This window comes from Strongylocentrotus purpuratus, unplaced genomic scaffold, assembly GCF_000002235.5.
Source record: "Strongylocentrotus purpuratus isolate Spur 01 unplaced genomic scaffold, Spur_5.0 spur5_contig_863, whole genome shotgun sequence".
Lineage (NCBI taxonomy): Eukaryota > Metazoa > Echinodermata > Echinoidea > Camarodonta > Strongylocentrotidae > Strongylocentrotus > Strongylocentrotus purpuratus.
The window spans coordinates 212,501-227,500 of NW_022145572.1; the positions used below are offsets into that span (position 1 = coordinate 212,501).

The 15,000-nt window shown below is 39.6% G+C and overlaps 1 protein-coding gene across 1 annotated transcript in view; it reads left to right on the forward strand.

Moving 5' to 3' along the window:
- The first annotated feature begins 12,090 nt into the window (after nt 1–12,090).
- The window catches only part of LOC115918292, a 3,734-nt gene continuing 824 nt past the window's right edge, over nt 12,091–15,000 (forward strand). Inside the window, exons 1-2 of the mRNA XM_030972591.1 lie at nt 12,091–12,867; nt 13,942–15,000. The exon at nt 13,942–15,000 is cut by the window's right edge and continues 824 nt beyond it. Of these exons, the coding sequence (XP_030828451.1) occupies nt 12,721–12,867; nt 13,942–15,000 (1,206 nt within the window). The 5' untranslated portion in view covers nt 12,091–12,720. The remainder of the gene's footprint in view (nt 12,868–13,941) is intronic.

Consider the following 15,000-nt stretch of genomic DNA (forward strand, 5'->3'; position numbering starts at 1 on the left):
TAAAATGCAATAAATTATTGAAAATTTATTACATTTTATTTTTATTTTTTTATTTATGGAAACTGCCCCCTTCCCTGAGTTGGCCCGGATTCATTCGTAGTTATGCAATCCTAAATGTTGATCATTAAGCAAAGCATTTTAGGATAATAAGCATATCATTAATTTAGCCAAATGTTTAAAGGATAAACAGAAATCCACTAAAAAGCAGAGCTTGTATTTTGTTTGGATTACTCAAAAAAGAAAAAAAGAAAGGAAGAAAAAAAGATTTTTTTTTTAAAGGGAGGGAAAAAGAAAGAAAAAACAACAACACCTAATCCATACCTATTCGTTCAATGATTAAATTTAGAAAATAACAATTATTAATAAACAAAAATGCACTGCTCTTAAGTATGATGATTCATAGGCATAATACAACAAAACACAGTCGAGCAGTGCATGTGGAGATAGAGGACTGTGCTCCAACGCCCACGAGCCGTCGAGGACACCATAATATTATAAATTTAGTGGTTGCGTATTTTTATAGGCTGATAGGTAAAAAATTGAAACACGATGACGTCTCTGACTGGACGACGAAGAGTGAAGACAGGGGCAAGGACAAGACACGGAAAAAGACAAGAACAAGGGCAAGGATAAGAACAAGGGCAGAGACAAAAACGAAGACTAGGGCAAGGGCAAAGACAAAGGCATGGAGTAGGGCAAGGGGACAATAATGGGAGAAAGACGTAGGGAGAGAACGAAGGTGAAGATAGAGAGGACAAAAGAACACGAGATGAAAGTCCATGGTTAGTTCATACGATTTATTACTATTATGTAAATAAGAATTAATTTCAGCTGGGGCATATTTCATAAGTAAATATATATAATTAGGTTTATTATGATGCTAACAGGAACCGTTTGAGTTTTTATTTATTTAAGGGAAGGGAGGATTGGTGCATTTATAATGGTATCATTAAGGGTATTCCTAAATGTCGGGCCTGATAAAAAATAAAGTATTTGGGGCTAAATTATTTATCATTAACAGTAAGGGAATTCATAGGTAGTTTATGTTTCTATAAAAATGTCTGATCAAGTTTTTTCGGTAGACTTTTTATTATTGGAACATAAAATGACCAAGCTGAAAAAAGGGGTATGTCTTTCCCTTTTAGCAATTTATTTTCACAAAAAGCCATCAGTGTGGGTTGGCGTTGATATTTTGTCTAAACGTGACTGATAGGTGTTACCCAAAACCAGGATACCATAGTTTAAATAAGGTGAATCGAGACTTGAGTATGGCATAAGGAGGGTAGAAGAGGTAAGGTAATATTAACATTTATTTATCACACCGACGTTACGTAAGAGTGTTTTACACATAGAATTAATATTTTTTTTTTTTCATGTTACTTTTAATCGACATGGAGACCAACAAATTAAGTGCATAAGAATTCTTCACGATGAATACCGTCAACAATTGTGTCGCCGGGCAAAGTCTCTATTGACTTGCTAAATATAATACATTTTGTGTTTTTTAAGGAAAGAGATAATCTATTAACTTTTATCCCCTGTGTAACTCTTCGTTTACAGTATTCAACAGGTCTGATTCAAGGTTCTGGATGTGAAAAGAACACATTTGTATCATCCTCGAACAGAATGAAATATAGTATATTGGAAGATATGAAAATTATTGATGTAAATTATGAAGAACAATGGCCCAAGCCTGCTACCCTGTGGAACGCCACTACCAATTGTGTTTGTTATTGTGAATGAGTCTCATCAAAGAAACAAATTGTTGTCTGTAAGATAGTTAACTCCTGAACCACTTCAAGGCCTTCCCACGGATTCCATAATGAGATTATTTGTAATCGTAGTATTTCATGGTTTATGGTGTCGAATTTCTGGCAGAAATCCTGGAAGATACCTATCATGTGACAACCCAAATTGAGTTCTAAAGCGAACACATGGTGGAGCTGTAAGAACTGTAGACAATCGTACCCAATTCGTTCTAATATCTGAAATACTAGTAACGAAAAAATGTCGATAACACTTAACATCTTCTTTGTCTCCGTTCTTGAATTCAATATTTTCATGTTATCAGATGAAGAGCCACTGCAAAGGGACAAGTTGATGATATGAACCAGGGGTTGATTACGTTGTAATATATGATGTAATATCCCTAGCGCTTCCAAATAACATTTTTTAAATGTTACCGTGACTTTAGCTCCAGCAACCCTTTACAGCGCATAGTGTCTCTCAAGGAACAATCATATCAGGTGACCAATTACTTCGCCTGGGTGGAAAGTGGCGAATATAGATGCTCTTGAGTTGCAGGGATTCGAACCACGTATCTTGTGATACACATTCTACTGAACAAAACTAGATCACAACACATTTGTAGTTCTTTGGCAATCCAGGCGACAGGTTTGTCATTTCATCCATTCAGTGGCTCTCCTCTGTTCTATCTATGCCAACAGTCCCCCGGACCACCATCCCTGATAACTATCTCCGGACAGCTACTACTGAACAACAAAAACCGAACAACTACCCCCAGACAATCACTATGGACATCTACCATCAAGCAAACTACCACGGACATTTACCATCGGACACCTACCACCGGACAAAGAACACAGGACAACTATTCGCGAACAAACTTCCTCTGGTGAGTTACCACCGATCAACTACCACTGACCACTTATATCACCGGAAAATCACTATTGATAATTATATACCTCACTTAAGAAATCCAGCCATCTGATTAGTCGAAATTGCATTCATAAACTTTAACTATTCCTGTAAAATTCCCGGTAAAATTCCAAACCCATGTAATAGTTCTAAAATACTAGTTCTAAAATCCCAGTCACCATGGTTACCGGGAAAATAGTTCAGTCTTGGTGAAATACCCATAGGTTCACATGTTAAAAACTGGTTTGAGCGATCGAGGATACCGTACGTGTGCGAAGAATTGTTCGGTAATTTCAAACCGAAGGCAAAAATGGCCGAAGAAACTCTCCCAAGATTTCAACTTCTTGATGATGATCAAATGCAAGACTTGCTGACAGCAGGGACATGCTAGACAGAGCACCAAAAAGGGTACGTTAAATTCTCCATATTTTTTTTTGAAAAGTCTAGGCCTAGATTCTAGTAAGTAGGTCTAGTAGTGCTAAAATCCTTCCCGTAGAGATTGCACGGAATTCAGATTGAACACACCCCTATGCATTGGCATCGCGCACTGGCATTGCATTGCAATATGCATTGGCATTGCAAACTAATATTGCTCGTGATTCTGAAGGTGATACTCAATAAGTGAGGTGTCATATGAAAGCGCAGGTTCTTCTCCATATTCCCCACTGGGCCGGCCCACCCCAAAATTGTAAAAATATCTTGCTAAGACTAGAATCTAGATCTAGTCTACTCTCAAAGATACACTCATAAAAAACAACCGTGCAGATAAACTAGAGAAAGGCCAAGGTGGTGTCATGAGTTGACCCTTTTGTTTTCGGCATATAAAAGTATTAATGACTGCTTTAATATTCGAAAAATAGTAGTTTTTATACGCTCTCGGGAAGGTTACAATTGGGCTATTGCCCTCGGCACGCCTCGGGCACGCCTCGGGCAATAGCACAATTCTAACCTTCCCTTGAGCGTATAAAAACAACTATTTCTCTCAAAGCAGTCATTAATACTATACGTCTACCAGATAGTACCCCTGGTCAACTATTACCGGGCGTTCCCCTCATGTCCCTCCCCAAATCAAAATATTCCAATGATGACTTGGAAATCGACACCCTTGATCGATTAATTACCAGCATGGTCTAAGCCCCCCCCCCCCTCTCTCTCTCTCTCTCTCTCCATCTCTCTCTCTCTCTCTCTCTCTTACATGGACCTGCTACACAAACACAAATCCACACGCACACCTCACGCACACCGCCCCTCCTCCACACACACCCTAGTGCACGATATCTACAGATTTTTCTTTTAACATCAAATATGATTTGTAAGCCTTCAGTTAGTTCATGGACCCTACTACAATGGCCATGGCTCTACCAGTGAACTATACTGTATACAACTGCATTCTTTCACCATTGTCAGTGTGCGTATCGTCAATGGGGGAAACCTAGGAATTTATCCAAATCTTGGGGGCTTAAGATCCATTGTTATTTTCATTAACTATTTAACAGATATATTGCAATGTGCTTGTCTGTACATTTTCTAACCATACTAATCTATTCCCGATGAAATGAATAAATAAATAAATAATAAATAAGTAAATAAGTGAACAAAATAAGAATGAATGAATAAATATAGAATAAATAGACAAGTAAATGAAAGAATAAATTTAAATTTCGTGATAAGGCGTTAAAAAAAGATGATGTATTGCCCTTTGCGACCGATCCCAAAATCTTGAAATCTATGGTCGGCTTTTTAATTTAAAAAAAAAAAAAATTACCGTTTTTTACCGTTTTTTTTAGATAAAAAACGTTTAAGGAAGAAAAAAAATATGTATTAATGCATTCAAAACTGAGAAATATCCGCCCAAAGAGGGAGAAAACAAGAAGAAAACAAGTTTAAAAAAAAAAGATTTCCGACCGACCGACCGACCCCTGTTTTGGCACGTAAAGGGCAACACAACTTCTTTTTTAAAAGGTCTAATGGGAACGCCTCTTTACATGATGTTTAGTAAATGTTTGTACATAACACGACGGCATTGAATTAATTTTGGAAGGTTAGGTGTGATGAGATGTGCCAGTGTACAGGTCTGGGACTAGTCTTCATCCAAAACAAAAATATTTTATTTCTGCTTAACCATTTTTGTCATGTTTGAGAAATTACACAAAATATCTTTACAAAATGCTCAACACTGAATTTCATTTGATTTTCAGACAGATTGGGAGTTCAGTACTTGGTGTTTTTTAAAGACAAAATTATGAATTTGTAACCCTTTGACAAAAACAAAGAAAACAAAGAAAAGAATGAATTTTCAGGGACTGAAATGAGGATAAGCCCCAGGGTATACAGGAAGCATGTGGCGACGTATCACATGTTCAAGGTAAGGTCTGTGAAAGAGAGGGAGAAAGAGATAGGGAACGGGAGAGAGAGAGAGAACTGAATAGAGAGAGAGAGGGGGAGAGAAAGGAGGAGGGAGAGAGAAGGAGAGCGAAATTCCAATGAAATGCTGAGAAATGATAGGTTCATGAACTTTCTTGAACCATAAAGAATTGGGATTAATGGGCCTTTTTGAAAGACCAACAATATAGCCTAAGTGTGGCATATTCCATGTTTTGGTCAAAATACTTTATTTCCTAATTATGGGTTATAGCAGAGACATAGATATGAGCTCACAGGGCCATTCCCCTTATCGAATTCTGGAAAAGAAAGAAAACAATAGAACAAAGAGGGAAGAGAAAGAGAGGAATAAAGTTGAAGGAGAGACAATTAATGTGAAAATATCACAACACCATCTGCTCCCTATAGACGGACATCTTCTTTTTCTGTATTCATTGATTTTATTTCTCAAAACTCGAATTCTTTTTCGTACAGAACATAGAAACAAAGCATTTTCCATAGTCCTGGTTCATACAAACTATACAACATAATTAAAACAAACTTTGTTATCATTTGATTAATGAGCATAAATATAACACAATTTATTGTTCATGATTTCACAATGTATAGGACTCAAATATATCACAATTACATAATAAATATGAAAATATTACCGCACTACACAGTTAATGATACATCCCAAAACTAATACAAGCATTGCTCTTTTTGTTCAGAATATGACTGAATACTTTTTATTAAAAAGATGTGAATGTTTGTATTCCTTACAGCAAGAGTTGTTATCGATCCCCCCGGAGCTTCAATTGTGTTACCCATCCGGATAAGAATAAACTGGCCTAGGCGTATATTAGCTGGGAAGTGGGCACAACCGCCCGTACCCCCTTTTAAAACCCAATGAGCATTCCGTACGTACACATAGAGAAAATGAGTCCCGTATTTTGTCTTTTGGGGACAAAATTTCACGCTCCAAAAGCATGCACTTAATATGTGAGAACCTTGTCGTCATTGATAACAATAATAATAATAATAATAATACTCAGTTTTTATATAGCGCTTATTAGGATCACTAAGCGCTTTAGCTGTGCTGCCATTGTGGTGCTCCAGCATTTCAAAGAATTAATTTATGCCAGGTACCCGTTTACATCACCTTGGTTGAGTGTGGCAAATGTAAATCAATGCCTTGCCAAAGGACATTAGTGCCGCAGCGGGTCTCGAACCCCGGACCTTGTGATCGACAGTTCGGTGACTTAACCACTCGACCACGGCACCTTTACATGCTATCCTTTGTCACCGCCCTCGTCGTCGTCGTCATCATCGATGTTTCGGAATCGTGCCCAACCCCTTTCCCCCATCCTGGATCCACCCCTGTAGTCATTGACACCTCAGGGTGAAACGAGGCTGGATAAAATAATAAAAAACAAAATCATAATTTCTTGGAACGCAGTATCCATAACATCCTTTAACATGTTGACCCAAATGCACGGAGCAAGCGGTATTAGTTATTTAGACAGTTGCAAACGTAAACGTTGACCTCGCAGTGGGCTAATTACTCCGAACCGACGTCTGCGATGAGTTCACTCAAGGACAGCCTCGCCTCAACATATAAATAGCGCAACGTCGAATTTTCTTCTTGTCTCACTTCTCGCTTAGGAGTCCTTCGTTTTTTTTCTGGTTTATTGTTTGTTTGCTAAATGAAAGTAAAACTGAAATTTGTAGCCTCTGTTTCAGTCTTAATATATCAAGGTGGGCTTTATGTCTGTAACTAGATTCGTATAAAAAGGAGTGAATCCAGGGGTTTTGTTTAAAATTTAACAAACAAGACAAAACAAAACGATGCCCCAAAAAGGCAAAAAACTATACAACAAAAACAAATAAAGAAAAGCGAGTGGGCACAATTTCGAGAAAAAAAATAATGAGGCAAAAGGGGGATATGAATGAAAGAGAGAGAGAGAGAGAGAGAAAGAGAGAGAAGTGGAAGGCGATTTGACATGAAGTGAAGAAGATGATAAAGCTCTTCCGCGCCACCCCTCACTCAATAAATGTGTATATATCATGTCTATGTATTTTATGATTATAGGCCTATCTTACTTTGTTTGATATACCTCTCTTTAGTATGTTGAATAAATCTAGTAATCTGATTGGTCAAAATTGGAGTCGTGATTTTAGCCATGCCCGCCTATACCGGTCAATAGTTTTTTTTTTAAAGATGCCCGCATGTCCGCCTACCGGTCAATAGTTGTTAAAAAGATGCCCCTGTCCCGGGTAACGGGCCGCATGAATACATTTTGCTAAGATCCCCATTGGTTTACGTGTAACAAGTTTCTTTGTGCGAGCTTTTTGTCTGCGATTCCCGAATGATCGTAACATTTAGGCAACTTTCAAGCGAAGATTTACAGACAGTGTCTCAGATTTTTCTGTGATGTTTTAATCGGCCTTTACTCAAGAAAAGAATAAGATAAGAATTCTTTGTAGATTTGTTTGTGAATTCGGCATATAAGAGATATATCGACTGCTTTAATATTCGAAGCATGGCTGTTCTATATTGGCTCTCGGGCGCCCCGGCGGCGTATGTTTTTTTTCCCACTTGAGCTCGGGACCCCCTGTATGAATTCATTTGCATACAGCCAATCAGAGCTCATCTTGTCCTTAACAAGCTTTACGCGTGCTAAAGATGCGCGGCGAAATTCAAAACTGTGCGAAGCTCTGGGCTTCACATACGCAGTCCTGCACACACGTACACACAGCTCCTGCTCCTTGCCTATATTAGCATGCATGGTGTGCGTACAAAGGCATAGGCTTCCAAATGTTTTATTTCGGCTCTAACATCTCTACCTTTAGCAAATTTATCTACAAATATCAGCTTATCAAACTGCTGTGAAAAACTGTTATTTAGCACTAAGTTACAATTACTCTATCAATCAAGGATAGGCCTTTCTCGTCATCGAAGCCACTGTATACACACAGCGCCTTGCCTATATTAGCATGCATGGTGTGCATGCATAGGCTTGCAAATGTTTCATTTCGGCTCTAACATCTCTACCTTTAGCAAATTTATCTACACATATCAGCTTATCAAATTGCTGTTAAAACTGTTATTTAGCATTAAGTTACAATTACTCTTTCAATCAAGGATAGGCCTTTCTCGTCATCGAAGCCACTATATACACACAGCGCCTTGCCTATATCAGCATGCAGTGGCGTACGCAGGATTTTTTTCAAGGGGTGGGGGGGGGGGGGGGGGGGATTTTAACATTTTGAAATCGAGCCGAAAATTTCGCAACGACTCCGCCAGCCGCTGAATAAGCGGACGGAGGGGGGGGGGGGGGGGGGGTAAGAGGACACTTTTTTGTGTGTTTGTGCGTATGCGTGTGAGTGTGTGTGTTTGTGCGTGTGTGTGTCTGTCTGCCTGTCTTTGTTCAATGCACTGTTTTATTCATCACCCAGTAAGTTGGCGCAAGTGAAATATGGCAGTCTTGTAAAGATTGTCTGATGTTCAGTCATGCGAGAACGGATTCAAATGAAAATGGTACCTAAATGAATTGGGAGGATAACTCTATCAAGACATATCATTAAATCCCTAATTTAATATTCATACTTCAAACAATACAACTTTTAAAAAGTGGGACATTCTTTCTGACTCACCCTGTATATTATAAGGACTCCTTTCTAAAGATTTTACGGTTGGGAATTTATCATCGATCTTTATACCTCTAAAAGGCTCTATAATCAGCTTATGAAATTGCCGTGTAAAGTTATTACTTAGCGCTTGATCTAAATTTAAATTACTCTAGCAATCAAGGATATGTCTTTCTCGTCATTGAAGCCACTATAATTATAGGGACTCATTTCTAAAAAATTATACGGTTGAGAGTTTACGAGTTTACAGATCTAGACTTAAACACCTCTAAAAGGCTCTAATAATATCAGCTTTATTTTGTTACTTCTTTTATTGCAGGAATTCTTACCTGAGAACATCACAGCAATTTCTTAAGCTGATATTATTAGAGTCTTTTAGAGGTGTAGATCCATAATAAATGTTTCAACAATAAAATCTTTAGAAATGAGTCCCTATATATAGTGGCTTCGATGACCGTGACGATAAGGCCTATCCTTGATTGATAGAGTAATTGCAACTAAGTGTTAAATAACAGTTTTTCACAGCAATTTGATAAGCTGATATATCTGTAATAAATTTGCTAAAGGTAGATGTTAGAACTGAAATGAAACATTTCAACGCACACCATGCACGCTGGTATAGACAAAGCACTGTGTGTACGTGTGTGAAGCCCAGAGCTTCGCACAGTTTTGAATTTCGCCGCGCATCTTTAGCACGCGTAAAGCTTGTTATTGACAAGATGAGCTCTGATTGGCTGTATGCGAATGAGTTCATACTGGGGATCCCGAGCTCAAGTGGGAACAAAAATTACGTGCCCCGGCGCGCCTATTGGTCACATCAGGATGTAACGTCCCCTTGAGCCTATAGAAACAGCGATGGCTCTCATAGCAGTAAATATATCTATATTATATATCTTTCTGTATTGTTTTGTAAATACGTTGTGCTCTCATACCCTTGAAGGGGGTCGATAGAGTCAAATAAAATCTAACACAAATCATACTAATGTCATTTCACCGACTAGAACCATGGAGTTACTAAAGCCTCCCTTGACACGTGTAAAGCTGAAAGTTATGACATCTTGAAGAAGCCCTATTGGAAAAATATCTTTTCACCTTTACACGACCGTGTCGACAGACTCTTTCATTCCAGTGTTTTACATGTTTTAAATATAATTATATATTCATAATCAATATTTTGAATTCACACGAAGGTAGGTCAGTTCATAGCCCTCCAGACGTCCATGACATCGACCTTGAAAATGACAGAACATCCGTCGATAATGTTTATTCAAATCATTATCAAAATCACTAGCATAAAAATTAATTGTTGAAATTTGATAGAGTCGGGGAAACCATGCAATCATGCATTTCATGACCATGAACATGAAGCAATGACTGGGAATTTTTCTTTGTGCCTCATTTTATTTGTTTGTTTTTTTCGTTGACGTAACTACAGAATCAATGACTATCTCTCTCTGTAAGTGCCATATCGTTTGACTTTGGCGATCATGCTGTTCCACAACCCTCGGCTCCTAGCCTTCTGTATTAGTACCACTCCCAGTTCTTTCACTCCTCTCTCTTCCAACAATTTCTGCAGACTGTCCATCCAAAGTATCCCCCTTCCCCTACTCCTTCTTCCCACAATTTTCCCTGTCAAAGCAAGATCCTCTCGGCCTTCTTTACAGGTAATGTGACCCATGAACTTCAACTGCCTAATCAACATCTCACGTATCATTTTCCTTTGCACTCCAGCTCGTGTAAGAACTTCCTCATTACTAACTGTGTCAGTCCAGTGGATTTTCATCATTCTTCTGAGAAACCACATTTCGCAACTTTCCAAACGCCTTTTAGTATCAGAGGCTAAAGTCCATGTTTCACTACCAAACATAAGTACTGGGTAGATGTAACAATTCAATACCCTTATTCTGGTCCTCATACACATTGTTCGATTTGTCAGAATTTTGCCTTATCAATGACGTCGTCCTTGAATGTTCGAGACAGTCATCAAATATAATAGTTTTTTGTTTTCGTCTGGTACACATGACCCCGAAATATCAACCCATATTGTGCATTTTTGAAAAATCACTCCCGAAAAAATGGAGGTACTTTTTGTGTACATTTTAGTTTCCCCTTGTCATGTGATGCGCCGTTGATGGATAAATGGATAATGAAAACATGAATTTCACTAGAACATAACGTTCATGAAAACATGAATATTCGTCTCAACAAATTATACAATTTGGTACAAATGATTTTGATCTGCTCATGCGCAGATGTCCATCCAAGAAGTGGCTTGTTGTGGTGTCAATTTTCATTCGTGAGGTTGAGGGTTCGATCCTCTGCCATATGTCCGTAGACAAGGCATTTTCATAGTATTTATTTCTCTTGCAACCCAGGCGTTGATTTAGTGTCTGGAATTAAGGATCTTATCCCTAAATGCACTGTTCGTCAATGAAGGCTTCTGCGTGTGGCTTATGTCAGTGTAATAAAATTGAAAGCATTTTGAAAGCACACAAAGTTTCAAGTTCCAAGTTTATTTATTTCCACTTTATTGAAGATAACATAATTGAACATAATGATCATGGTCATAATCATAACTAAACATACAATATAGAAACTCAATATACATGGTAATAGTTATAACAAAAGATACAATCATACGTATGATGAATACATTGAAAAAGTTAAATAAAGAGGGGGGATTTACTAAAAAGCAAAGTTTGTATTATGTAGATCCCAGTATATTCGGAAAATCAAGCATGAAAGGTGGTAGAGGGGGAAAGAAAAGAGAGGGGAAGGATAGATAGAAGGGAGAAACAAAGAGAGGGGGACGGGAGAAAGAGAGAGAGAGAGAGAGAGAGAGACGAATAGAGAGGGAAAGGCAGAGAGTGGGACGTGGGAGAGAGAGAGAGAGAGGCATGGGAGTTGTATTTAAAAATAAGAAAGATTGAATTGATGGTTAAAATGAAAATAGGCCTTGTATTTAAATCATTATTCCAATTTGTTTACACGATAGTCGTATAAAGAAAACTTAAACATTTAGAGAACTTTAAGGCATCCTTTAAAGATACTACACATAACCTTTTTCACAACTTTCATTTTTTGACATTTGTTTTAGAAGAAATAATGAGCGCATACATAGACTTCAAACACAAACGAAAAAATTGGAAGGTTCTGAAATGATAGACTACGTTATTCTGGGATAATTGCCCCCCCCCCCCCCCCCCCCCCCCCCCCTCCCTTGTTATTCCAGGACAACGACCTCAATCTGAAAGACCTTCGGATCCCGGGGTTCCGGCGACTACCCCCCGGACGACTGGCCCCTGGATAATTACCCCCCATTCAAATTACCACCCGCGCACAATCACCCCCCGGGCAACAGAGCTCGCCGCACAATCACCACACGGGGAGCATTATATATTCTGGACTTTTTTCTTTTGAAATGCCATTTGTCTGATACATGTACACATGTATTTACGGTGGTGTAAACCCTCATGCTTGCACTCGCTAGTCGCAGAGGTAGATCAGTAGAACACTACAGTCACGCGCGTTGATACCATTGAAAGAAGACTTGCCTACATGACCTGTGATCTCTATGTTCTCCAGTAATACACGTAGCTGCCTGTTATGTACATGTAGCAGCTTTTCCACTAGAGTCACAGCGCTTGGACTGGATGCCATCACTTGTTCAGCGTTCGGGTTTAAATATATACATGCTTCCAGACGGTGACAGTGTGAGTTAAGTGACTTAATGCATATGGTTTCAGAGTAGACATGTCTTATCTTTAAATCGGTCTACTGTTGGTGCTTACTTCAGATGAGGAAGGATCTAGCGAAGAATTTGTGAGTAGTTGAGGAGACAACTGACAACAGTACTACTGCATTGCCGTCTAGTTTGTTGTTGATATGAGTGGTCGTATACAGTACTGATACGGACAACGCTAGACACGTGCGCTGTGTAGTAGAGCGTCCCACTATCTAAGATACTCCTCATTGTACATACTTCGTAGTAGGTTCATGCTTATGTGGTCGGCTGTTGTTGTTTCTTGTTGACATCTTTGAGGTACGATGGAGTGGATAGATACTGAGAGGGGAGGACTGAAGCTATTGCTTGATGGGTTCATTTACGTGAGGAAGAAGGACCTGGCTAATGGATGGGAGAGCTTCGAGTGTGAATTAAGAAGAAATCGTAACGAGTGCAAGGCCAGGGTCAAGGTAATTCCGACTAGTGTTTGTACTTTGAAATTGAATCATCGATTATTATTTGTTTTATGTACGTAATATCTTTCTCTCTCTATCCTTGCGGATAGCAGTATTTATATCAGAGTATTGCTCAACGTGGTTAGAAGTACTCTATCCAAGCCAAAATATATTATAAAATAGTTATATAGTAGTTCTGCTGTTTTCACACTGTATCCTTAACTTGATCACTTGCATAATCACAGTGTGAGCACATAATGGAGTTGATTTCGAACACTTTCAAAGCGTTGACTGTGTGAAAGCGGTGTGTCCACACTGTCCTCACACTCTGACCATCTACACAATCACACAGTCTACATACAGGTGGAGCTATTCCGTATATACTTTTTTGTGTGGATATGAACACTTTTATAATGTATACAATATGAGAATACTGTTTTCACACTCAGTTGCCTCTGATTACTTTGGGACAGCGTGTACTTACCACAGTTTGACCACAGAGAATATTTATAACACCTTCATAGGTGTTTTTTTTACGGGGGAGGTGAAAATGGTGTGTTCACATTGTCCCCTCACTGTGATCATTTACATATTCACACAGTGTACGCATCACAGTGGAACTTTAGGCATTAGTGGATAAGAACACTTCCTTAGTGTTGACAGTGCTAATATATTTCCTCACTCCTATCGCCTACATAATTACACCTAAATATAAATGTGTGAATACCACAAGGGCCATACTTTATCCTCTTATTTCGTTATCACAGCGTGTACGTTCCACATTATGACAATAATGAGTAGATTTTTAACACTCTCACTGTGTTAAGTGTTTACTAATCAATGTTCACACTGTACGGCACATTATATGACACATTGTGGTCACATAGGATTGTTCTCCCGATGGTCATATAGTCCATGGTCCTATTGAGGTCATCCAGGTGGTGGCAGTTTATTGGGTAGAATGAAATCCTGCTCATAGTTTTCCAAGCACGGTAGTCCTGGTTGTAGTTATCGAAAGAAAGTCCTGGAAACCACATTCTTTGGTGCTCAAGACACCCTATCATATTGTATTTTGTTTCATACAAACAGGTGTTAGGTGCCGACGAATTCCGAGACAAGACAGAACACAACCATCCTCCCGACCATGGTAAAGCCGACGCTTACAAACTAAAGGCTGCGATGAAGAGAAGGGCAGTCTCAACAGACGAAAGTCCCCAGCAGATCCTGATGGCCACCCTGCCCCAGGCTACAGATGAAGGTGTTATGGCTCTCCCAGGACCCACCAACATGCGGAGGATCATCAGGAGGCAACGCCAAGACCATCGGCATTCCTTGGCGATGAGGAATTCAATGATCCCTGAAATTATTGGAGATCAGAGACCACCTTTGGAAACAAGAGAAAGTCTGCTGGTACTTCCGGGAATTGACAGCGTGTGCCAAGATGATCAGGAACCCTTGGCGATTAGGAATGCAGAGGCCCTTGCAGTTCCCCTTGAAGATCAGCGATCATCTCTGGCTACAGAAGAAGGTCCAATGGCACCTCTAGGTGTGGTGTGCCAAGACGTTGCGGAAGATTTATTGATTGGGAACTCAGAGGACCTAGGAAATCCCGGAGACCACAGATCACCTTTCGATTTAGACAAGGGTCTGGAGGCACGGCCAGGACTCGACAATGTCCAGCAGGACGAACAGGAAATAATGATGATTAGGAATTCAGAAAACTCAAATGTGTCTGAAGATAGGACGCCATCAACGGCTACAGAAGAAGATCCGACGGACCTGCCAGGACTCGACAGCAGCAGGAAGCAAGAAAACAATCCTGAAGCATTGTCTGCAATGGGGAACAGTGGCGACCAAGGACTGGGGAACAGTGGCCACCAAGGACTGGGGAACAGTAGTGGTCAACGTCTAGGGAACAGTGGCGGTCAAGGACCAAACGAGAGTCCTGGAATTGTGAGACGACCGTTCTTTTCTACCTTGCTCAAGCAGAAGCGTTCCTTCGGCCACAGAACGACCGGCCCACGAGCTAAAGTACCTACCGGCTCCATGGGAACAGCCCAAACCTTCTGTGACCAATCCTCCATTGTCAATGAACCAGGAGGAACTGGACATTCCTCAGAAACTGTGATCGTGTCAGACTGCACATAA